The 27232-nt window shown below is 41.6% G+C and overlaps 1 protein-coding gene across 2 annotated transcripts in view; it reads right to left on the minus strand.

Moving 5' to 3' along the window:
* The window catches only part of TRAPPC9 (trafficking protein particle complex subunit 9), a 908789-nt gene that overhangs the window by 753073 nt on the left and 128484 nt on the right, over positions 1-27232 (minus strand). For both annotated transcript variants that reach the window (XM_075063274.1, XM_075063275.1), the window contains exon 13: positions 205-331. In XM_075063274.1, the coding sequence (XP_074919375.1) occupies positions 205-331 (127 nt within the window). The remainder of the gene's footprint in view (positions 1-204; positions 332-27232) is intronic.

Here is a 27232-nt window from a genome sequence, read left to right on the forward strand (position 1 = left end):
TTTCTGAAAAGCATGGGTTATTTTCTCATTCTATGTAGAACTACCTTCTTGATGAATGATTATTTTGTAAGTTCTTCTTAAATACTGACTTTGTGGAAATATAAAATAGATATTAATTTAACTACTACATCAAAAAAATCCACAATGCCTTAAGATACTTGTGCCTATTTTCCTGATGAAAACAGTAAAAGATATAATCCTTACCATTGATAGTGATCTGCCCAGTAGTCTGAGGAACACCAACAAGGGTCACTGGGTAGAGGCCAGATTCAGCAGGTAGAGAAAGAGTTGCAGGGAGAGATTCAAATTCTACTCCGGCTGTCAGGAGACCCTTGGGAAAAACGTCACAAATTTCTTCAGTTTATATTAAAAGTACTACATTATTTTAAACTTTAAAAATTACTATACCAAATTTCTTGGATTGCTGAAGACATTTTAAAATTGCAAATAATTGTAATACTTTTTAGTAATCTGTGAGCTGAGTATTTCATCTAGAATCACAAAGATATGCGCTTTTATTTTTAGTACTGTTTAGGTACCCATTACTTTCTGATTTGGTATACTTTATGGATTAAAAGTAAAATACGTGCCAGGGTGTAATGAATAAAATGGCTCTATAATGCCGTTTGCAATGTTTTACACTTAGACTGAATTGGAACTGTGACCTTACTATTAAATCTATATTTCAATATGAACAGAAAAATCAAGCTGTCAACACTAGCCAATGTCTAAACTCAATTAAATCACCGGGCAGAGAAAACATATGCACAGGGGGTTAAAAGAACACAGACATTCAGTGTATGCTAAGCAAACCTTCATCTTCCTGAAGCACAAAGATGGGGCACAATGTGTAATGACTCCAAAAGGAGGAAGAAAATTTAAAAGTGTGTAGTTAGATAGTTTTCAATAATGTGGCATTAATTTCCCTATCAAATTACTTTATTTTTTTTTAATATTTCAGTTTAAGGATCTAATATTTTTATGTAAATATTTTAACATATTAGAAGTGATAGCTCCACATTTTTGTGGAATACAGGTATATATATAAATGACTAAAATATTTTATTTATTTACATTTAAAATAATAACGATGCCTATTCAAGGCACTAGGCATCCTAATATCATTAATTATACAATAAATAAAATTAAACTAAACCTCAGTAGCATTGAAATCAGTTCCAGGGCCAGTAGAGAGGTAAGAAACTGAATTTAATACAAAAAGTTATACAGGGAACAGGAATTAATGTAAATACCAATCTTGTCAAACTTTCAGTACATTCACAGCAACCTCCACTGCTCTTTTTCTATAAACCATGTGTTTTGAAAATTCCTTGTTCCACTATTCTCAAAGTCTGAACAGCTTGAATGTGAAGTCTGGGGCACAGCTGCATTATCTGTACAACAGAATACTTGCATTTGCTTTACCTCGGATCTCACAAATTCATTGCATTGACTATAATTAGTCTTTTTTAAATAGATTATCTTCAACGCTCAGAGTCAGTTACCCAAAAAAAAAAATAAAAAATACAAGCACTTCCAAAACTCTCCTTCAGTTCCTAAAACACTGAGCACTCAGAAATAGAAAACAGTGTCACCTGGCTTACGCCACCTGCTAATGGTGACTGAAACCAGGTATAACAAGTTCTCCTATCCACGTCAGTCCCATTCTTCAGAGCTACGGTCCCCTGAAGATCCACTTACAGAGAGAACCTTTGTTACAACGTCAAGAAAGAAATAAAACAGGAAAACTTAAAACTAGTCATTATAACTCATGGAAACACTTCTGTCCATCCTCTAAGGTTTCTGAACAGGCAGTTCCTTACCAAATAATCTGGTTTATTTCTCAGTCCTCCAGTATTTGAGGTCCTCTACTCCTCTCTTCTGATGAGAGTCTGAGGTCATCAGGATTAAAATATTTTAAATTTCTCAATTTAGGAATCACTTCTTTGTAGGCTATGTGCAGAGGGAATGTCACGTACTTTCATCAGGGATAGTCTTACTCCTGTTAAAGTTATCCTCTGAAGGAAAACCTCTACACCATTGTATTGAATCCTAGCTGGGGACTTGACTTGAAATTAGTGGCTCATAAGCAGTGCTAAACTTCCTGTGAACTTGAGCAAATTATTCAGCTTCTCTATGCCTCTATTCCCCATCTGTAAAATGGGGATAATAGTACTTGCCTCCCTATGGGGGTTTAGCAAGAATTTCAAGAATAAATACATTAAAGATTATGAGGTACTCAGATACTACAGTGAGGGGGATCATACAGGTACTTAAGATAGACAATACTGCATGAGAGTTACAGCTTACCACTTTTTCTTCTAATTTGATATGCAGGTTTCAACTCAGATATAATACACAAATTAAAGTTACAGGCAAGAAGAATATCTTATGACACACTAGCTCCTGAAGGTGTCACATTTTCCATTGTCCAGGTCAGAATACCCACATTTTACAATTCTCGCTTTTCAATACAATTTCTGGCTGCAAACATTAGAGTTACTATTCTAGTGGGTATATTAATGTACGTAAGTACTTAAAAGTAACGTTTTATATTTCTCATCTCACTGTAGGCTCTTCCTCACTTCATTCTCAGCTACTTTGTGTAAGTAACAGAGTGTATTAGATATTTTTAAAAAAGGACAAAGTATATAATCCCGGTCCTAAACTGATACAAATCTAATTTTAGATGTAATGCAACATGGAAGGACACAGGTTCCAGTAATAAGATCACTGTTATTCAGTTTATGATGTGCCCATTATTGATGACTCCATTAAAGAAAACTCTTCAAAAAAAAACAGTCCTTGTGTAAAATCAACTCATTCCCAGGAAATAGAAAATATGGGTTTTTAGAAGGAACTGGAATGAGGGAGGTCAGACTAGATCATAATGGTTCCTTCTAACCTTAAAGTCTAGGAGGAGAGGGCTGTTTTAAAGCTGACTTTTTCTCCTTTCTGCTCTCCTCCAGAAGGGCAACAGAAGTCTTAGAGGTAGCAACATACAAAACACACTCCTAGAGTTACTTCTATTGCATACTTATACTGCAATTATCTCTATTATAAGCATAGAAGCTGTTTCCTTTAGTTATCTAACTTAATTTATAACTTTCTACCAAGCTTTTTGGTGATTTCATTTTAAAGTGAGAGAGTTGACCCACGGAATTTGGAAGTAGTCCAACGTTGCTGGAGGCTACAGGGTTAAGCTCTGTCCTCCAGCTCAGGCCATCAGAAGAGTTCTTCCACAGCTGTAGAAACACTCCAACAACAAATTATTACGCATTAAGAGTACTTGATGTGATGTATTAAATTAACCTAAGACAATATGTCTCAGTCTCCCTTTAGAGAAAAAATTCAATTTATATTCTGGTCATTTAACAGACTACCAGGTTGCGTTGAATTCTGAGAAACTGCTAACGGAAAGCACATTATCAGGTAAGAAGTTTCTCATTCTGTTGCACAGCTTCTCTTCTCATTCAGTACTAATAGGAATGAGCAGTGAATCGAGCATGTGTGGGAGAGCGAGGGATGACCAGAGTTTATTATAGTAGAAACATAGGCAGGAATGGAAGTTCCCCCACATAAAGCAAGAGCTTTATAAAATAAACAGTAACAGGGAACCTACCATCCAGTAACATCTTCCTAACAAAGTATGCCATTGCAGTTTCCCAGATATTACTATCATGCCAATTAGTGCAGGATTTTCATTTCTTGCCTACAACAACTTTGAGGGCTTAAGGTCTTGGCATTGTTGATAAAATAATGAAGATATACCAAATGTATGTACTCCATTTGCCTGGAATCTTACTTTGGAGCTCTAGAAATGCCCATTTATACCACAAAAAGCTTCGAACAAAACCATGGTAGAACTATTTCCTACAGATTGTAGAAAGAGGAACTTAACTCGAACAGAAAGGGCTAGTGGATATAAGAATCATCTTTTCCTCATGAGAAAAGCAGTGTGGTTCTTATATCGGTATGGGAACTAATTCCAAAACTTGCCATTAGAAAGCAATCCAGAGATTTCTCTAATTTGTCACTGACATTACATTTGGCACTTGAGTATGCAAGGATCTACAGTGAAAATTGAGCTAGTTTTCAGCATGTTGTTTGTACTTACCTGCCCAAAAAGAGGCATTCGGATGTGATCTGAGAATGATACCTAATTTTATATTGCATCAAACGCACAATTCTATGTCCTCCGAAGGAATTTCAGCAGGTGTATTTTGAGAAACCCATTCAGGAGATGAAGCTGATGCATGGCACCAGCAATCCCAGACACTGGGGATAAGTGACTACTGACTGATGACACCTCAAGAAATGATTGATGCAATGAAGTTTTAGATCTTTGCAAATATTAACCATTATTGTAAAAATATAGCCATAGCCATATCTGTTTTGACCTGTGGGTGAGCAATTATCTGCACTGGGATCAAAGGCTCTTCATTTCAAGAGCTGGTGGCTATGAATCCTTTCCAGCAGCTGTCCAGTTATGAGTGGGTCTATTTCTCTGGACACGGTACTGATTGACATGTTATCTATGAATGAGCACAGGGGCATAAGTGTGACCCATGACTTTCTGTGACTATTACCAGCCACTTAAGACACTGGTTACGAAAGGCTGATCAGAAGGAAAAGTCTTGTACAGGAATTGTGAGCTCTCATACGCAAATACTCTTTGTCCATGTCATGCTCAGGATTTTGTCAGAGTAAAATGTATTAGGGCTGTTGATCAATCCCAGTTAACTCATGTGATTAACTCAAAAAAATTAATCACGATTAATTGCAGTTTTAATCACACTGTTAAACAAGAGACTATCATTTGAAATATTTTCGATGTTTCTACATTTTCATATATATCGTATTCTGTGCTTTAACTGAAATCAAAGTGTATATTACAAATATTTGCACTGTAAAAATGATAAACAGAACAAACAGTTTTCAATTCACCTCATACAAGTACTGTAGTGAAATCTTTTTGTCCTGAAAGTGCAACTTACAAAAAAAAATTTTTTTGGTTACATAACTGCACTCAAAAACAAAACAATGTAAAACTTCAGAGGCTACAAGTCCACTCAGTCCAACTTCTCGTTCAGCCAATTGCTAAGACAGACAAGTTTATTTACATTTACAGGAGGAGATAATGCTGCTCTCTTCTTATTTACAATGTCGCCAGAAAGTGAGAACAGGTATTTGCATGGCACTTTTGTAGCCAACACTGCAAGGTATTTACGTGTCAGATATGCTAAACATTCATATGCCCCTTCATGCTTCAGCCACCATTCCAGAGAACATGTTTCCATGCTGATGATGCTCATTAAAAAAAATAATGCATTAATTAAATTTATGACTGAACTCTTTGGGGGAGAATTATATGTCCCCTGCTTTGTTTTACCCACATTCTGAAATATATTTCATGTTATAGCAGCCTCGGATGATGACCCAGCACATGTTGCTCATTTTAAGAACACTTTCACTGCAGATTTCACAGAACACAAAGAAGGTACCAATGTGAGATTTCTAAAGATAAATACAGCATTTGACCCAAGATATAAGAATCTGAAGTGCCTTCCAAAATCTGAGAGGGATGAGGTAGGCAGCATGCTTTCAGAAGTCTTAAAAGAGCAACACTCTGATGCGGAAACTACAGAACCCAAACCACCAAAAAAGAAAATCAACCTTCTGCTGGTGGCATCTGACTCAGATAATGAAAATGAACATGTGTTGGTCTGCACTGCTTTGGATGGTTTTCGAGCAGAACCTGTCATCAACATGGACACATGTTCCCTGGAATGGTGGTTGAAGCATGCACATCTGGCACGTAAATATCTTGCAACACCGGCTACAACAGTGCCATGAGAACATCTGTTCTCACTTTCAGGTGACAAACAAGAATCGGGCAGCATTCTGTCCTGCAAATGTAAACAAACTTGTTCCTCTGAGCGATTGGCTGAACAAGAAGTAGGACTGAGTGGACTTGTAAGCTCTAAAATGGTACATTGTTTTATTTTTTAATGTAGCATTTTTGTACATAATTCTATATTTGTAAGTTCAACTTTCATGATTACAGTACTTGTATTAGGTGAATTACAAAATACTATTTCTTTTGTCTTTTTACAGTGCAAACACTTGTAGTCAAAAATAAAGTGAGCACTGTACACTTCGTATCCAGTGTTGTAAATGAAATCAACATACTTGAAAACATAGAAAATATCCAAAAATATTTAAATAAATGGTACTCTTATTCTTTAATCTCACGATTAATATTTTTCATCGCTTGACAGCCCTAAAATTTATCTAAGTTTCCTTGGAAGTTTCTGCTCCAGATTTTGTCCTCTGCCAGGTAATCATCTCTTCTTGAATATCCTTGGTGTTTGCGGCAAACAGATTGTTATGCTGGCTTTGATAATGAGGGTTGAGGCCTCTCTGCCTCTCAGCTACTAACGTCTCCAATTCTTCCACAATAGCACCTCAGCTGTAAGTTTGGATGCATATGAGATATCTTTAAGATGAACAATGGCCGTTTACGAGTATAACATGGCTTGCTTCTAGCCACTAACCTAGAATCCATTCGTCACCAATCATATCAAGACAGAACCTGAGCTGTCTCTCTCAAAAGAAGGACCACATGTCTAGATGACAAATCACTCATTTGCCACAATGTAGGCCTTTCTTACTAACTATAAAAAACCTCTGGTCTGAATGGCTATAGCTCAGGGTTTGAACTTGTAGTGCCGTGTGCCATCCTTCTTATGGTTTATGGCATCTTTGAAAAGCAGCCCATTTATGAATGTATGATATGCCTCTCATTGGTGGAGCTATTGCTTGCAGCAACCTTCGGCTCCCAAAATTTAAGAAATCTTTGTTTTTACATAAACCTTTCAGTTTAACATTTGGTTTAAAAAGATCACCCCATCTGGCTCTTGAGATGGGCTCAAAAAACAGAATCAACAGGAAACCAAGAACCTAATAATGTTTCAAAAGGAAGATTAACAACTCATTATTAATATTAATGAGTTCCTTCCAAGTCATTGACATCCTCTCCTGGAAAAAAGTCCTGCAAGGTTTGTTTTTTTCTTCCCCGAGACTACGCTGGAGTATGCATGTGTAGTACTTCCTCCTCTAGCTGTTGTATTGGGGGAGATAGTACACTTCATCCTGGCATGGAGAGCACACATCAGATAGGGTACAGGTACATACACACTGATTGTGGCAGTAGCTAGCTAGATACCCCTGGAGACTGAAAGACTGCCTGCTTGCTCCCCTGCATTGGCTAGCACCCAAGTACTGTAGCAGCAAGCTAGTACCACTTAGGGCTTTACTCAGTAAATCAGGATCATTTTCATGATCTGTAATCCCATGATGGTGCTGCTCATGTACTCCGGTTCTGGTCACAGATGGCCTGATGTGTTAAGGCTTTAAAGTGGAGCCAGCCTGTGAAGCATGGCAGAGATGAGAGAGAGAGAGAGAGAGAGAGAGACACCATTTCCCACCTTTTGGAGTGCTCCCTTTCTCTGGCAGAGCAGGGGAAAAACTGATCAATAGAAGGCCCGATTCCCATACTGCTGTGGCCTCAAATCTGAACCCCTTTCCCTGGAAGGTCCTTGAGCTGAAACCCAGAAAGTCTGCAGTTAATAGGAATCGCACCTGAGGCAGGTCTGCACAGAAGGGACATGCTTCTCTGCATGCCCAGATATGCAGCAGGGTAGGGGAGAAGTAGCACAGATGACACTGAACACTGCAGAAGCCTCTGTGTAGGAGACAAACCCCAGCAAATATTCCCTTGGGGGGAGAAGACAAAGGAGAAGGGGTTTAATTTGCAAACCACGTGCTCATTACCAATTCTTAATCACCCCTTGTGAAGGGGAAAGTTGCTCTTGACTTTTGGGGACCTCGAGTCTCTGGGGTTTGCGGGACTTACCTGAAAGTATCATGAGAATCCCCTGATTCTCAGTGGGAGGAAGCGGAGCTTTACAGAAGCCCTGCTTCTTTGCCCCTGGAGACGAGGACACGCACTTCAGTATCTGAGGGGGACTTCAGATTTTTTCCAGGGGATTCTTCTCCTCCAGAACGGGTCTGTTGCAGGACTAACCTCAGAGCTAACCAGACAAACTCCTCTTCATCCTTAGACTCTCTCCCCAAAAAGTTCAGAAGCTCCTGACCAGGCTTTTCTGCACCTGAGTCATAAATATTTGAGGCCAAGTGTGGACCCAATATGCCAGTTGCCAGTCAGACTCTGAGACCCATAACATGGCAGTGTTATGGCTGGCTGGGAAAAGGAAGCCTGTAAATGTAATGCCTCCAGTAGGGGACACCTCTAAGATTTAGCCAGGTGTTTGTGTGACAGCTCTGCCATGACTTATTGGGGGTAGACTACTCCAGCAGGGAGGTGCTGCAGCAGCTGATCCAGATGGTTGAAACCACCATGCTGATATTCATCCAACCCACAGAAGGAGAAAGAAGACGACTAAGTTGCAACTGCATGGAAATAAAAGAGTCAAAACAAACTGGTTGAGAAAAACTGTACCACCAACTTGTTCTACAGCCAAGCAGAGAAAATTTCATGGTGGCCTGAGCTGAAAGGCAGAGCTTAAACCTGGAGCCTTCAGCAACAACCCTGGCCCACCTCTGAATTCCGTAAGTGGGGAGCACTAACCATTCTTAATGAACAAGGAGAAAAGCTATTCAGTGCAACAGACTCTTTACTTTAGAGAGGAGATGAATAAAAGGAGATTTTATAAAAGTAGATAAAATAATGAACAGTCTAGACAAGGCAAATAAGGAGAAGAGAACTTCCCTGTGTCCTAATGTAAGACTCAGGGGACATTCAATGAAGTCAGAAGACAGGAAATTCAAAACTGACCAAAGTACATATTTTTCACACATACAATTAAAGTGTGGTACTCACTGGCACAAAAAGTCATTGAGACCAAGAACTTAAAGATTCAAAAAGAGATTGGACATGGATTCCAAGAACATCTGAAGTTGCTATAATTGTAATAAACTTTGTGTACTGAATATTAAATCTTGTGATTCAGGGCTTAAACCAAAGTAACCAGTAGAGATCAGGGTGAGTCCTAATGTGGGGAGGAAATTCATCTACTTCTGCTAATTGCAAGGTTCTTACACTTTCCTCTGAAGCATCTGGCACAGCCCATTGTCAGGTCTAATCCAGCATGGACATTCCTGTGTTCCTATCCTTACACTGTATATCGTGCATTCCATAAGCCACTTATTGGTGCAAAATGTAACCACATTAACTTCAGGTCAACAGTATCCATCTCCATATCATGAGACATTTGGCCATATTTTCTTTCTAGTTGCTAGTCCTTCACCTCTCACCTCACTAAGGGCTCTGCAAAGATATTTAATTAACTTCTATCTTATTTTAAGATAGAGTTTTTATTTTACTCCCTTTATGAGGATTCAGCGCCAACTCTGTAATGTATCCTGATAATTCATAGATTATAAATGCTTAGGGGCAGTGACCTTACCTTCTGTTTGTCAATTAGTATAATTTAGTACTTTGAGGTGGCATGCATGCATACCTACTGCATGAGATAAATGATGAGTCATACGAGACACACTAAAGTTAAAAAAATTGAATTTCTGTTACCTTACTAAGAAAACAGAAAGGGAAAGGGAGTTCAGCATTAGACGCCACTCCTGCAAGTCTTCCACACACACACTACTCATACTGAGATCAGGATTTGCTGAATCTGGGCCATGGTATCAACTATTTATGTATCTGTATGTGAAGCTACTGATGTAGATTACACAGACTTACATAAATATCTCCTAGAGAGATTTATAATGTTTGTTACTTAAATAGGTTTTTAATTGGTATAATATGCAAACAAGTATAAAATATAATGTATGATCTTACACCATACTATGAGGCAATCGAAGAACTCCTCTGCCAATACTGATCATGAAATTTTGAACAAGTGAACTGTTCTGAATAGCACAGCAGCTTCAACTACCTTCAACCACTCTGATGCGTCCTAGGGGTACCCAGAGATATGAAGCACTTTGCCACCAACTGTGCTTAGCATGAAGCCTTGTCCATGATTAAATGTGGGTCAGCTTCCCAGCTCCACCAGCCACAGACACAGGCACTACCCTCTGAGCCTCACAGGCACCACCGACTCTACAAGTCTCTATAAGTGAAGTGACATTACACTCCAACCCTCAAGCCCTCCGAGCAATTCCTTGAAGTGTCCAACCTCTGATCCACTGGACGTTCATAGTATTCATAAATCCATTGCTACCAAAGAAGCAGTACATCCAGCTTACCAGTTTCACCTCAGAGTTTTAGATTTATTTATAGGAAACTCAAATAGAAGTCTATTTAACAAAGCATAAAGATGCAAGTAGTAGCATGTAAAAATATTGGAAACGTGGTTACATATAAAAGAATCACAAGCATTCTACAGTCTAGGCTTAATTAACAAGGTACTTTCATATCTAGTAGGATATTGCGCTCCCAAAATCCTTGCAGTGCTTTACAGTCAGGCAGGCTGTGATCCTTTTTTTTCCCCATGAGACATGCACACTGCCAGTTTGCCTCCGATAGGCGAAGGATTCAGTGCCTCTTTCTGCACACCAAGATATAGCAAAGCAATCCTTTGTCTTTATTCATAAACAGGACACTCCGCTGCTGTTTGTTTCATCCTACAGATTTCACAATCTGTCATTTTGCAGCTGGCTTAATATGCAAATAGGCATGTAGCATGAGGCATGCAAGACACAAATGGCCACCCAGGGAGAGAGGTGACAGTTATTGTCTGCCTATTAAACATTTTTGAGGTATGTCACCTCCTGTGACCTGCCTTAACTCCAACACCTTAACAGCATAAGTTTTTCATATAGATATAAAACTCCTTAAATATTATGCACATATATATTTCATAATGATTACGACAACACATAGGGCACTGGCTTTGGGCAGAGACTTCATGTCACCCTTTGGTGAACTATTATGCAGATACCAAATTGAGGGGATCCCTATACAATCTTATGTATCCTCTATGCTTTCTGCCAGCTGGCATCAAAGAGACCCAAGGACCCCCAGACCCAGACTGAAGTTTTAATATTAGAATCATTTTTATCCCATGACACATTGCATAAGTTTCCCAAGAGACATTGAACAGTCACTGGACAGTGATGCATGGCAGGGTAAAGGGTAGGATGCGTGGCACACAGACACCTACCTGTGGTGCACCATGCTTTGCAGCAACGCAAGCATTCCTGGTGAGTGGATGCAGCAACAACAAAAGCAGCCAAGCACACATGCCTCTGAGCAATATACAAATTTAGGCAGCTGTACATCAAATTAACGTCTGTTGACCACAATTTGTAGCATAGACATGGCCTCAAACAGGGCAAGTTTAAGATAACATTCCTAAATGTGCAACAGTCCTGCCAAAGTTAAAACTACATCAGTTGTACTTGTGCACTCATTTGCTGTCAAATTTTTTTATTGAATGTGAAATATAACAAATACAGTATACAGCTGATTATCCAAACAAGACAGGGGACAGATTTTATTCACATAACTAGGAGTTCAGATAATAGAGAGGGAAGGAACTATTCATCAGTGGGGAGTCTTCCCCTGTTGCCGAGGCTCATCCTCCAAGTCTTGGTCTGGATCTCTGCTCTGCCCCACTCAGTTGTTTCCATGACCGGAGCTGTAGAGGGTTCTTTCCACTGACACAGGGCTGCTAAAACCCAATCCCTCCCAGCACAGGGAGCCCTCTATAACTCCGCTGCCATGGCCCTGTTCACTCATTTCCATGATAGCAGAGCTGCAGAGGACTCCCTGCGCTGCCAAAGGAGCCATTCAGCAGCAGGAGGCCTCCCCCATAGCTGGGGGTTCGTCATCCTCTCACACCTCACAGTCCTGGCTAGGGATCTCTGCTTTTTTATCTGAATCTCTCCATTATCCAAATCCCTTTCTTGTCTTCCAGCATGAGATACATGCCCCCTGCAGCTAATGTGAACGTTCAAATAGAGTTTCAGATAAATGGGAGTATACTGTACTATTTATGAATGTTATGAATCTCAACTGAGAGCCACTCTTTCCTATATTAGTAACTGAGTGTGTTTTGTTTTACAGTTATATAACTAACTATATTCTAACGATAGTTACAAAACTATAAAACAAAACAAATACAGCCAGTTACATATTATGTTTATTTATTTATTTTTATAAAAAATTCCCCTCTCACCCCTATGGGTGGTATGTGTCTTCCTCAACCTCGGGTCCTCTACCAGAGGCCTGGGAGTTTGAGGGTTCAGCGCAGTATCTTAGCTGTTCCTAGCACTGCACTCTTCTGGACAGAGAGCTCTGATGTTGTTCCTGGGATCTGTTTGAGCCACTCACCCAGCTTAGGAGTCACAGCCCCGAGTGCTCCTACCACCACTGGGACCACTTTGGCCTTCACTTTCCACATCCTCTCTAGTTCCTCTTTCAGGCCCTGGTACTTCCAGCTTCTCATATTCCTCTTTCCTGATGTTGCTGTCACTTGCGCATGCTATATCTATCACCTCCGCTGTTCTGGTCCTTGTCTATTACCACGATGTCGTGTTGATGGCGCCAGTACCGCCTGTCTGTTCTGATCTGGAAGATCCACAGAATCTTAGCCCTGCTATTCTCCACAACCTTTCTGTGGAATTCCCATCTGTCTGGGAGGGTATAGCCCTATACGCTGTTGCGATGTCCTGTACACAATGCCACCACTTGGTTTGCCGTCAGTGTATGCTGTCCTGGCCTGCATCTTACATCCTGCCACTATGTGTTGGACTGTCTCTGAGGCCTCTCTGCATAGTCTGCACCTTGGTCCTCTCTAGTGTGGTAGACCCCTGCTCAATGGATCTGGTGCTCAGTGCCTGTTCCGTGCTGCTATGATCAGTGCCTCAGTCTGTCTTTTAGTCCAGCCCTTTTCCAGCCACTGGTAGGATTTCCCAATGTCACCACTCAGCTATCTGTCAATGGTACATCCCATGCAGGGTCTTGTCTTGCCATGGCACTTCTTCTGCTGTCTTCCTCCCATGTCTGCTGCTGCCTCAGGCATTCTCAGCAGCTCATCTTGTGGGGCCATCTTACTGATTACTCCTGGATGTTCCGGGTTTCGTCCAGGACAGTAGCTTTGACGCTCACCAAGCCCCGCCCGCCTTCTTTCCGGCTGGTATACAGTCTCGGCGTGTTGGACTTGGGGTGGAAACCTCCGTGCATTGTTGGAGAGCATGCCGTGTCTTCACGTCGGCAGCCCTCCATGTCCTTCCTTTGCCAGCTCACTATACCGGCAGGGGTATCTGACCGACCGGAGGCGTATCTGTTGATGGCGTGCGATCTTGTCTTCCCACTGAGCTGGCTCTTCAGGACCTTGTCTTATCTTGGTGATACTTGGATGTTGCTTGTCTTCCTTGCCTCTCATCGTGGTATTCCATGTGACTTCGGGACGCAAGGTACTTGTAGCTGGTCTGTATGTTGCTATGCTAGGCCCGCTGGTAGTTCCACCCCATCAGTCTTGACTACTTTCCCTCTCTTCACTACATCCGGGCACACTCTCAGTCCGAATGACATCCCGATATCCTCACTGTAGATCCGGTGCCAGGGTGATGTAGTGAGTCGATGTCTCCGGTCATTCTTAGCAACAGCTTGATGTCATCCATGTAGAGGAAGTGGCTGATGGTAGTTCCACTCCTGAACTGCACCCGTATCCAGCCTTGTGATTATCTGGCTGAGGGGGTAAGCCTATGCAGAACAGCAGTTGGGACAGTGCATCACCTTGGTATATGCCGCACTTGATGGTCACTTGTGCAAGCTGCCTTGAGTTTGACTCCAGTGTTGTCTTCCATAGTCCCATTGAGTTCTTGAGGAAGGTCCTTAGTGTCCTATTGACTTTGTATAGCGCCAGACATTCACAGATCCACGTGTGCGGCATTGAGTCGTAGGCATTCCTGTAGTCAATCCAGGCTGTGCTCAGATTGGTCTGTCTAGACCTTGAGTCTTGGGCGACTGCTCTATCTATGAGCAACTGGTGTTTTGAGCCTCTGGTGTTGTTCAAATTCCGGCTGGTACTCAACTTTCCAGTAGGGGTCCTTGGGCAAAAGACCCCCTAACGCTTCACCTGCCTACCTCAAATATGAGAGTGACACGAACTAGAACTTTTCATATATATATATGAAAACTGAAAAACAATGTTTAGATATATTCTAAAAACTGAATGCCTACAAAATATATAAATCAAACCCATATAACCATAAATGTAACAGACTACTTAAAACATTAAAAACTTTGCCAATGTTGTGGGGAGCACGAGAGAGTTAGGACAAAAAATACTATAATAAAGTTCAATTAAAATTTCACTTTAGATTGAATCAATATGCAATAACTTTTCACGGAAATTCTGATGAATAGTAAACTGTAATAGCATAAATTAATTATGCCTAGTTAGAATACACTGTTTATAACAGTCACAACATGCTTGCAGTGATTATCTATTATAGTAAATTTCCAAATATAAATCACTTTTCTGCATGAAGACAAGCCTCAAAACCAAACAACCATATAAAAAAAATAAAATGTGTATAGTGACAAATAATGGAAAAGTCTGTCATGACCTAAAGTGTAATTTAAATTTAGAGGGGCAAATATAGTCAAATTGTTAAAATATAGTCTGGTAAAATAAAACAAACCAGTAATTTTTACTCAGTGCAACTTCTGTTATTATGTAATCGGCTAATGCTGTAGCAAATTAAAGATCTCTCAGCATTTATTACTTCTATGTTTAGCTTTAAAAGGATTTTGTAATTCTCCTGTAAAAAAAATCATTCTAGCTGAAATGTGACATGCACTACCCCAGTCTAGTTAACAGCCCCTAATTTTGAAACATTTTAAAAATTATTCAGACATCTGAAAACCTGAATGAACTCCACTAAGTTGATACTAGCCTGTGGGTCTTCAGTACCTGGCGAATTTTCTCAGCTAAGAAAAGATTAACTTTTCACATAGCTTGCAGTTCTCACTCTCCACTTTAACAGACACACTCAGAGCTCTTTTGAGTATTGTGTTTTTCAGTTCCTCCAGGGTATATCTACGCTGCATCTGAGAGCAAGTAACTCAGTCCTGGTCCACAGGCTTGTGGTGGCGTGGCTCACAGTAGCCCACTAAAAACAGTGGTGTAGACATGCAGCTCAGGCTGGAGCTTGGGTTCTCAAGCTAGGTAGGGGTGCTGCTCGAGCATGAGCTCCAGTCTGAGCCACAATATCTAAACAGCTGTTTTTAACACTCTTACCACAAGCCTATAGACCCAGGCTCATTCCCAGATACAATATAGACTTCGCTCAGGAAGTCAACTCCAGATAGCAGAATGTGTCTCAGCTGCTAAACTGATCTCTGTGGCTCCATGTCTTGTGATGTAGCAGCAATCAACCACAGCAGCCCTGTTTTGTACTTCAGCATCTGGTGCTTTGCAATTCCACAGGTGTTCTGTGGAAACTCTTCTCTGATAATCTTATTGACTGCTATCTGGTTAATAAAGCTCTGACAGATCTCCATGTGTTCTCTGGGGTTTGAGTGGTGGAAAGCTCTCCATACAGCTCTAGTTCTGGCACTGATTTTAGGAGCCTTATTTTTCAAACCTTACTTTCCACAGCCCAATTATTCTATCTGCCCAAAATCTCCTCAGGCACAACATAAAACTTGGCTCAACCTAATTTGGACCACAGCCATCTGTTCTTCAACCACTATACATTTTGAAATGAAGTCAATTTATCTTCCCCATCCCCCAATTTTATCCAGTCTAGTGGATGTCTTGGTTGCCATCTTGTGTAAATTAGTCCCAGTGATCTGACACCAGATCAAGGTTCGAAAGTCTTCCTCCTGTAAGGCTTCCAAAGCTAAGAAAAGGCAGTTCCTTCCTACCAGTTTTCTAACATCCTTCCACAGCAGCTCCAAGTGCAGCCATTAAAAAAATATTAGATCCACTCATCTATATTTTTGCCATAGACATGTTCTAGAAGGGTCATGCCTGAGGGAGCAATCCACTCTTTACTACTAAGCTGAATATTGTCAGCACATCATTCAGATACAGTACATTTACTCACAATATTGGTTCCAAAAGCCTCAATCCTTAAATTTGGGACTTTATAATCCTTCCAAAAATGTTTGTTTTAAGATTTGTTTTCCACTGCCCTTTGAAACATTTTATTTTTCCCCCCATGTCCACTGGTGATATTTTCATTAATACGCTTACTTATTTAATTTCATAGTATTGATCAATTATAGTACATATAGTTGGAAGTTCCTGGGGACGGGAATTCACAGGAAATGGTCCTCCCTGAGTAAGTAGTGTAGTACATAAAATCCAAACAGATCATTTTGTTCCAAAGAGAATAAAACAGTCCTTAATATTTCCTTAAGCAACTCCAAATACTTTAGGGAAATTAAAACTCAAATTTCATTTAGAACCACCACCTTTTTGCTATTTTAACTCACTTTACTGATAGTAAAAGCAACGAGGAGTACTTGTGGCACCTTAGAGACGAACAAATTTATTTGGACATAAGGTTTTGTGGGCTAAAACCCAGTTTATCAGATGCATGGAGTGGATAGTGTGTACAGAAGAAAGTTAGTTCCCTTCAGAAACCATCCGCTTCTACTACATGACCTTGCAGGGAAACCACAATTATGAATGTGACATCACTATTTCCATGAGAAAAAAAACTGGTCTTATAAAAGAATTATAATTTCATTACAGTCTCAGCTAGAAAGAGAAGCTGGATTATGAGAAAAAAATTAACCAAACACTCTACCAAATACAAACGAACTGCCTTTTACATAAACATTGCTTTTCTTTCAAGTTTTCACTTATGTAGAAGTATATCCGGTAAATGAAAAACTTATTTACTGTAACTGTGCATCTTCAAGAGGTGATGCAGACATGTATTTCACCTAGATTCACAGAGAATTTTGCCTACCAGTATCCACAGAGAGGCAGTGCTCATGCCTCGTGGCCACAGCCCCTCCCCAGGCTATATGAGGCAGCATCACCCTGGTCTCCCTCAGCTCCTTCGCACTGAAAACAGAGGGGACAGAGGATGGATCATGGAATGTGTGTGCGCTTCACACCTCAAAGAACCGCATATACGGTAAATAACTGTTCCTCCTTTTGAGGAGATGCAGCCCTGTGTTCCACTTAGGTGATTCACAAGCAGTACCCCACATGAGGCGGGGCTTGGAGTCTACTAAACAAGGACTGAAGGAACACCCTCACAAAACTTGCATGAGCCCTGAATGATGTGATAATGGCATAATGGTTTGTAAATGTACATATAAATGACCACATAGCCTGGCAAATGTCCAATACTGAGATGAGGACTGCTGTTGACATTGCTTGTGCTTTCACATAATGAGTTTGCAAACACTGAGCCAAAAGCTATTTCATATGCACTCATGATACAGGATGTTATCTATTTAGATGTTATCGCTGAAGAGACCACTTGACCACCCCTCATATGATCTGCACAGGAATAACAGACAAGGCAAAGCATGAAATGGTTTAGTCCTGTCCAGATATGAGGCTAGACATTGTCTGACATCTAATGAATGGAGACACTGCTCTGCCAGAGATGAATGTGGCTTAAGAAGGAATACAGATAAATATACTACCTGATTCAAATGAAACTGAAAAAGCACTTTAGATAAAAATTAGGAGTGTGGTCATCAAGTCACTGTCTTTGGAGAAACATATGTAAGGAGGCCCTACTGTCAGAGCCTGCAAGTCTCTGACTCTCCTTGCAGATGTTATTGCTAGCTGAAATGCAGTCTTCGGACAAAATTGGAAAAGCACAAAGATGTCAGGGGCTTCAACAGAGACCTCATTAAAGCCTCTAGTAGCGCATTACGATTCCACAGAAGAACGAGTTCCCGGACTGAGGATGGAAAGGAAGCAGCCCTCTAAAGAATCTTGCTACTACTGATCTTCCCTGAATGGGAGTGATGAAAAACTGATATCACTGCCAGATGCATTTTCAATGAGTTAAGTGCCAGTCCAAATGACTGAAGGTGCAGCAGGTACTCCAAGATGTCCTGGATGTAAGCCAGCATCAATTGCATTTTGCAGACCAATGACCAGACCTAAGACTGCTTCAATTTTGCTGCATAGGCCATTCTGATATAGGGCTTTCTACTACTGAGTAGGAACTGTTGAACAGCTGCCAAACACCACTCTTCCTCCTCATTTAACCACAATGTAGTCACATCATGAGACACAGGGAGCGGTGTGTAGGATGCAATGTGCAACCATGACTCCATGTGAGTAGGTCACGATGGAGAGGAAGGGGTATGACAGGCTGACCTGACAGAGCACGAAGGTCAGAGAAACAGCACTGCCTCAGCCATGCCAGGGCAATGAGAATGAGTTTAGCCCAATCCACTTTCACCTTGAGAATGACCTCTGGGATGATCTGGAGAAAAGCATACAGGAAAGCCAACTTCCACTTGAGATGGAAAGCATCAGACAGGGAGCCTGGACTGAGATCCCTCAAAAGCAGAGCAGGTAACATTTCCAGTTCTCCCTTGAAGCAGAGAGATGGATCCTCAGAAGGATCCAATAGCAGAAGATAATCTGGAGGATGCTTGTCTTCAGAAAAATCCCTGCTGAGATGGTCCGCAAGATAGTTCTTGACCCCAGGCAAGTGGTTAGCTAGTGGAGCAATGCTCTCCTCAATGCACAACTGGCACAATCTGACTGCCTCTTAGCATCCTGAAGTGCATATAATACATCTCGGTGGAATTTTCAGAGCATTCCATCTCACTTGTTCATATAATACATCTCGTGGTATTTTCATTAAGTATGTGAACCACTGAGCCTTGATACAGTCCAGAAAAGTATGTCATATATTGAACAATGGCTCAAAGCACCAGCATATTGAGATGCAGTGAGGACTCCTGCTCCAACCACAAACCTTGAACTTCCAGTGACCTCAGGTATGCTCCCCAACCCTAAAGGGAGGTGTCAGTGACAACAGACCTGTTTGACAAGGGACAGACGAAGGAATGCCCTGCCAAACATCTCTGGATGCATTCACCACCACAAGATATCCAGGACCAGTCAAGAAAGATGCACCAATCTGTCCAGAATACAAAGAGTCAGACGGTAAACCATCCTGAGCCACATTTGAAGGGGGGAAGGCACAACCTTGCACACTGGACTACCTGCATGGACATGTGGCTCAAGAGCCTCAGACACATCCAAACTCTTGCAGAATGCTGAGACTGCAGATGGAGGTAAAAGTGACAAATCACCTGAAAATGGTCAGTCAGCAGAAATGTTCTAGAACTCAGAGTCTATTAGGGCCCAATAAACTCAATTTTCTGAGTGGGAACCAGTGTTGACGTCCTGGTGTTTAGGATGAGACCAAGCTGGTCAAGCAAGTACAATGCAGTGTCAACGTGAGCAAGGACTTCCTTTCTGGATCTGCCCCTCAATAACCAGATACAGGAAGATGTGCATTCCTTTCTTCCCGAAATATGCTATCACAACAATCATGCATTTGGTAAAAACCTGAGGGGTAGACGTGTTAGTCCGGATCTGTAAAAGCAGCAGAGAATCCTGTGGCACCTTATAGACTAACAGACGTCTGTTAGTCTATAAGGTGCCACAGGATTCTCTGCTGCTTTTACAGATCCGGACTAACACGGCTACCCCTCTGATATTTGATACCGAAAATGGCACTTCAATACGACAAGTCGAAGGAATTTTCTGTGGCCAGGCAAAATCACCACATGAAAGTTAAGCCCTGAAGGTCCAGAGCAGAAAACCAATTGTTTTGAGATAATGCAGAGAAAATTGTCGATAGGATGACTGTTTGGAACATCATGTATTTGATACATTCATGGAGGTCACAATGGTCGAGAATGGGTCTCCTCCACCCCAGAGATTTGGGTATCAGAGAGAACCAGAAACAGAAGCCATGTCTCCAGTGTGTTCCAATAGAACCTCCTCCATGGGCCCCAAAGCCAGTAGGGCATGAATTGGCTCGAGGAGTGGTATCTCATGAGGGGGTCCCTGAAAGGGGACGGTGGGGAGGGATGGAGAGGAACTGCATAGCATAGCCTGATCTGGCAGTGCTTAGGAACCTGCTGGTAGTGGTGATCGAGCTCCAAGCACTGTGAAAGTGGGTCAACCTGTCCCCAAACAGAGGGGGAAAGGAAAAAGGAGTGATGACTAAAACACTGCTCTGGACCAAGAAGTCAAAATGGGTGTTTGGGAGGCACCAGGGGAAGTTGTGTGTACTGGCTGAACACTTGACTCAACTGTCTCTGTTTATGGGATCTATACTCCTTTGTGGGTTAGTCTCGCTGTCTCGAGGGAAGGAAAGGCTGACCAGACATGTGTTACAGATAATGCCGATGATGACCATAGTGGCGCCTCTGCACAGCCAGTGTGTACTCCCAAAAACAACTTTAGGGTAGCCCTAGAATCCCTGAAGGTGTGCAGAGTCTCTTCCACCTTGTCCAAAGGGAAAATCCTCTTTGGCCTGCTACACATTGGGAGCAATGTCTGAATTCTGCTGCCAGGAAGCCCTTCTCATGGTCACCACCAAGGCCAGCACCCTGGCCAAAGTACCCATGAAGTCCAGCACAGACTGCAACAAAGGCTTAGCCACCAAGCAGCCTTCAGTGACAAATCTCTAAAATTTCTCTTGAGGCTTTGCACACCTCGTCTGCAAACTTAGACATAACTGTCGAGCTCACAAAGTCATATTTTGACAGCAATGCCTGTTGGTTAGCAAACCACATCTGCAAAGAAGAGGTGCAAATCTTCCTGTCCATCAGATCCATTTGTTTAGAGTCCTTATTCTTGGGAGTGGACTTCAGCATGCCCTGCTGTGCTCTTTCATTCACCACAGTTACAACCAGGGATTCTGGAGGAAGATGAGACTACATACCCTCAAATCCCTACACCAGAAGAAAATAGCACTTCTCTACGTGCTTTGATGCTGGTGGTTATCAAAGCTGGTGTGCTCCAGAGGACCTTAGCCAGCTCAAGGGGCACATCATTAATAGGCAAGGTGACTCTCCCAGGTACAGACGACTGCAAGACACCCACTAACTTATGTGTGATTTCTTACAGGAACTCCGCTTGAATATCTAAGGAAGCAGCCAGATGCTGGAAAAAAGTTCTGGTATACTTTGAAATCTTCTGGTACCAAAAGCGAGGAAGAGCTAGACTCTGCAAAATTATCCAGGGATGACGATGAAGCAGTTAACTGAGCCAGAGCTAGATCCTGCTCCAGGACTGATGGGCCTCAACAGGACAATACTGGACTCTGCTGAGGAAGGCTTACCGGTGCCTTGGCCTGTGGCAGATTGACGGCCACTGCCACAGAACTGGTCAGTGATCTTGCCTTCAACTGAAACAATGAATGGGGCCTCCACAACTGAGCATTCCACAGATTCCATGCAGGCCACTGGTACAGATAGGGCATTGGTGGCCAGTAGGCGCTAGGTTGGGACCTGTCCCAACTGTGAGATGAGCACCAACCCTGGTACCCATAGTGCTCCATAAACAGCCCCTGATGCAGGTTTGGAGATGGAGAGCAAGAGAAGGAAAATCCTGACCTGGACAACAAAGACTCTCAAGCTTTAGAGCCAATCCTGAGGGTGCAAGTGACTGGTCTGACTCATCTGTAACCCAGAATGACGAGAGAGCTGGCACCAACTGCAGAAACAGTGCCGGTGTCACTTAGTCACCATCATTTCCAGTGCTGGCAGCGATGTCGACCCTGAGGTCAGCAGTGCTACCAAGGCAACGAACACTGCCAAACTGGAGGGTAGCAAGAACCACCATGGTAACATGGGTGGAACCGGTCACAGGAGTGACAGTCCTGGTGCCAGGGAGGTTCGTTGCACTGAGCACAGCACCACTTCCACTGATTGCAAAATGGAAACATTGGGGTATGGTGCTGACAGACTCGCAGATTCAGCAACCCACCCAGCCAATGGGACTAAAATTATGCAGCCCCTGTGAAGTCCTGGACTAACAGCAAGATCAGGACAGAAAGGTCCATTGCCACCTGATACTCCACTGGTGCTCAAACAGACGGTTCTGGCATCATCCTTGTCAGTACTGGAAGCAACAGAGCTGTAACCGGAATCAATGGTACAAGATCTCTGACCTCCTTGCACAGTACCAGAGAGCAGATGATACGACCTGCTCCAACCTGCACACCGGCGTTCACCCCATGCCGACCCACCACTCTTTCTGGAGGAGGAAGATGAGACCCAGTGCAACCTGCAGTGGCCTTGGTTTATCTTATGCAATCTTTTCCTTCTGCACACTTGATGGGGGAACAACTCCATCTCTTCAGAGACGCACTAGATCCCGCATACAAAATGGCAGCACTCTCAGAACTCAAGGGTGACCTCCAACCTAATAAGGGCCTCAGTACCAAAGCAGGCCAGATAGCCTGGTTGAGCAAGTGCTGCTTCAGACAAGGATCCTTTGCCACCTGAGTCCATTTGGTGAACAACCTGCAAATCAAACACAACTCCTTGATGTGGACTTCACCTAGGCATAGCAAGCATCACATGTGGGGATCGTTGTGGATCAATTCCCCCACAAGACGGACAAGGTTTAAACCTTGGGAAATAGTTAAACCACAGCTATCTAACATTAAATCTAACTAACACTATATTAAGGGTAACTAACTAACTATATAACTAGAAAAGTCACTAAAAATAGAAGGATTCTGACGTGAAAACCACAGAGCTCCAACTACAGCCACAGCCAATCACTAAGAGAAACAAGTTTGTTTACATATACAGAAGATAATGCTGCCCACTTCTTAATTACAATGTCACCTGAAAGTGAGAATAGGTGCTCGCGTGGTACTGTTGTAGCTGACATTGCAAGACATTTATGTGCCAGATACGCTAAAGATTCATATGCCTCTTCATGCTTTGGCCATCATTCCAGAGGACATACTTCCATGCTGATGACGCTCATTAAAAAATAATGCATTAATTTGTGACTGAAATCCTTGGGGAAGAATTGTATGTCCCCTGCTTTGTTTTACCCATATTCTGAAATATATTTCATGTTACAGCAGTCTCGGATGATGACCCAGCACATGTTTGCTTTAAAAACGCTTTCACTGCAAATTTGACAAAATGCAAAGAAGATACCAATGTGAAATTTCTAAAGATAGCTGCAGCACCCGACCCAAGATTTAAGAATCTGAGAGCGCCTTCCAAAATCTGAGAGCGATGAAGTGTGAAGCATGCTTTCAGATGTCTTAAAAGAGCAATACTGTGCTGCAGAAAGTACAGAACCTGAACCACCAAAAAAGAAAATCAATCTTCTGCTGGTGGTATCTGACTCAGATGATGAAAATGAACATGCATCGGTCCACACTGCTTTGGATCGTTGTCAAGCAGAATGCATCAGCAGCATGGACGCATGTCCTCTGGAATGGTGGTTGAAGCATCAAGGGAAATATGAATCTTTAGCACATCTGGCATGTAAATATCTTTGTTGTAGCCAGCATCACGTGCCATGCAAATGCCTGTTCTCACCTTCAGGTGACATTGTAAACAAGAAGCAAGCAGCATTATCTTCTGCAAATATAAACAAATTTGTTTGCCTGAGCGATGGCTGAATAAGAAGTAGGACTGATTGGACTTGTAGGCTCTAAAGTTTTAGATTGTTTTATTTCTGAATGCAGTATTTTATTAGACATAATTCTACATTCGTAAGTTCAACTTTCATGATAAAGAGATTGCACTACAGTACCGGTATTAGGTGAACTGGAAAATCCTATTGTTTTTTTACAGTGTAAATATTTATCAAAAATATAAAGTGAGCAGTGTACACTTTGTATTCTGTGTTGTAAATGAAATTAATATATTTGAAAAAGTAGAAAACATCAAAAAATATTTAAAAAGGAAATTATTAACAATGTGATTAATTGCGATTAATTTTTTTGATCACTTGACAGCCCTAATAACTACCTAAATAAAATGTGACAGGTGAAAAATTGCTAAAATTAAATGGGAATACTAAATTTCACGTAAGAGAAATAACAGACTGTTTAACTATAGAGCAGTACAGGAAACAGGTTAGTTTTGTTTGTTTTTAAAGAAAGCTTATCTCAAAACGACCTGAAGAGGTCTGTGCAAGCACTAAAGCTTTTCTCTTTCACCAACAAAAGTCGGTCCAATAAAAGATATTACATCACCCCGTTGTCTCTATCGCAATTTGTCACATGGTATCCAAAATTACACTGTGTTGATAAAATCAAACTAGCTATCATTGCAACTTATTTCTGTTATAATGCAGTGGCAGTGCAGCCTCATTCTAAGACTCTTAATTTTTAAAGAGTCTGAATCTAAGAACCTTTCTACAGAATTACTATACGTTCCGAAGGGAGAAGCAAAGCAGCATTAGGAAGAGACTGTCACAGTGTAAGAGAAGTAGCTTCAAGTGTATCGTCATACATCACGCACTGCCACCATTATGTGCCATTATCTGGTAAAAAAAACTTTGGAGTGTTTAAGTACAAAGACAATAGGAAAAGGGTAAAAGATTTCTCAGTCAAAGAGAAAACTAAAATAAACCTTACTGTGCATAAGAGTTCCAATGCTAAGGCTGAAGCCAAGATGCTTAACTTTAAATCTAAATCAACACAGATAAGCATTACAATACGACATATCTAGCATGTATAAATGTCTAGTCTGATATTTTGCTACTTCCCATTAGTAGAACTCAATAATATTTGTCCAACATTGCCCTCTAGTGCTTAGAAATCTTTAGATTACTATTGACACAGAAGTCTGAATCAGCATCAATACCATTTACTTGAAAACACAGATGTGGGGGGATGGGAGGTGGTAGTTGGGAGATGTTTTTCCCCTTGGAAAATCTTGTGCTGTGTTTTTTACAGCAGTAATACTGCACCAGTTCCCATTCTTCGACATTATGAGTACACGGAAAACTTTACACCCTTCCATAAATAATTCATGTATTCCAGGCCTGCTCTAGATAAGATATTACCACTATATTAAGTACAGCTTGATTGTAATACTGACGGCAAATCATGCATGTACCCATTTTTTCCCAAGAAACAGAACAGGTTGGGATGTGACTGATTGTTTTTATATGAGAAACATTATGTGGATAAGGGATGGGCAAACTACGGTCTTGGGGCCGCATCTAGCCCTCCAGTAGTTTTAATCCAGCCCTCAAGCTCCAGCTGGGGTCAGGAGCTTGCCCCACTCCATGTGGTTCCCGGAAGCAGCAGCATGTCCCCCCTCTGGCTCCTACACATATGGGCAGCCAGCGGGCTCCGCATGCTGCCCCAACCCAAGCATTGTCCCCACAGCTCCCATTGGCCAGGAACCATGGCCAATGGGAGCTGCAGGGGTGGAGCCTGCAGACAGGGCAGCATGCAGAGCCCACTGGCTACCCCTATGTGTAGGAGCTGGAGAAGGGGACATTCCGCTGCTTCTGGGAGTTGGCTGAAGTAAGCATCACCCAGAACCTGCATCCCTGACCCCCTCCCATGCTCTGACCCCCCTGCCCCCTCCCATCCTCTGAACTCCTCGGTCCCAGACCAGAGCACGCTCCTGCACCCCTAACCCTGCACCTTCAGCCGAACCCCTCATGCCCCCCATCCCCCACACACATCTCAACCCCTGCCCCGAGCCACCTCCCGTACCCTGAACTCATTTCTGGCCACTCCCCAGAGCTCACACCACCAGTTGGAGCCCACATCCCAACCCCCAATTTTGTAAGTATTCATGGCCCGCCATACAATTTCCATACCCAGATGTAGACCTTCGGCCAAAAAGTTTGCCCACCCCGATGTAGACGCATAATTTTTTTTAAAAAAATAGGGCAAACTAATCTGTCTTGTTTGTAAATATCCCGTACATCTTCTCATTCTACATCTCTTCTTTTAGAGGGACACTGGCAACAATGTTTTTAGTTTACAAAAAAATTGTTTTCTGATTCAACACACTTTCAGTAGTATACCCTGAATTCTTCTGAGAGGTCTTCTTAAAAAAAAAAAAAAAAAAAAAAAAAAAAATCAGGGTTTTTGCTCCCCTGCTGAGTTTATAAAGGGTATTTTGAACATGCCTGAAAGCACCAAACATACTAAGAGCCACAGATCTTTTCCTTCTTTTTTTTGTACATACTTGCCTACTACACCTCATTAATTTAGTTGTTACTGTTAAAAACCCTCTCTCAGAGGCTGGAGAGGGGGAGATGCATAGATGTGCGCTCTCCCAAGAGCAGTGTGTGAAACAGATACAACTGATCATCAACAAACTGTGAAACTGACCATAAAGTGCTGATAACACAAAGTCAACGAAAAGGAAAGCCACCATAACTGTACAGGTTATTTTTAACAATAGTACATAAAAAGCTTTTGGATGGAAATGTGATTTCCAAATTTACAGTTGATTCATAACCATTAAATTCTTGTCCATTAAATCGAAAAAAAAAATCACATTCTATGCCAGTTAGATATAAGAGTGAAATATGAGGACTGATTCTAAAATGTATGCTGCTGAATGGTATGAATTATAATTTAAGAACTTTAAAAATGGCTATTAATATTTCTCAGAAACTATTTTCTAGCCATACATGTGCTTTTTTCCAACATTCAATCATTAAAAATAGTTTATATAAATGTTTTTGAATTTGTTAGTCCACTTAGAACTCAACACCTTCCGGGACAAGTCTGACTGATCAGCTCAAGGAAGCAAGAGTATTTTCAATCCATTAATCTTGTAACTATCACCATAAAGAGAAAAAAATTACATTTATCTAGTAAGATTACAGAGTTTTCAGAGCTTCTCTTATAAACATGCATTTGTCTTCAATGTGAAAACTAATAAATACCAAAGGAAAACGAAGATGCTACACTCTTAGGGAACTTAGTCCCCAAGTGCTTCTCCAAACTATTCTAATATTAGGCCTCAGCAGAGTGAGTACAACAGATACATCTTCTAAAACACCATATTTTCAGAACCCTGTGCCAAATAAGCTTTACAAAGGCCTGTGGTAGCATTTTGCAAACACTGAGGCAGAGGAGGGTTTGGCAAATGCAGAAGGGGTAGGAGCTGGGGGTGCTTCTTATCATTGGGCAAGTTTTGACAGAATTTGAGTTTCTTGAGAATAAGCAAAGTATATACCTAGAATTTCAATTGTGCATC

The sequence above is a fragment of the Chelonoidis abingdonii genome, chromosome 2 (genome assembly GCF_003597395.2).
Source record: "Chelonoidis abingdonii isolate Lonesome George chromosome 2, CheloAbing_2.0, whole genome shotgun sequence".
NCBI classification, from domain to species: Eukaryota; Metazoa; Chordata; order Testudines; family Testudinidae; genus Chelonoidis; species Chelonoidis abingdonii.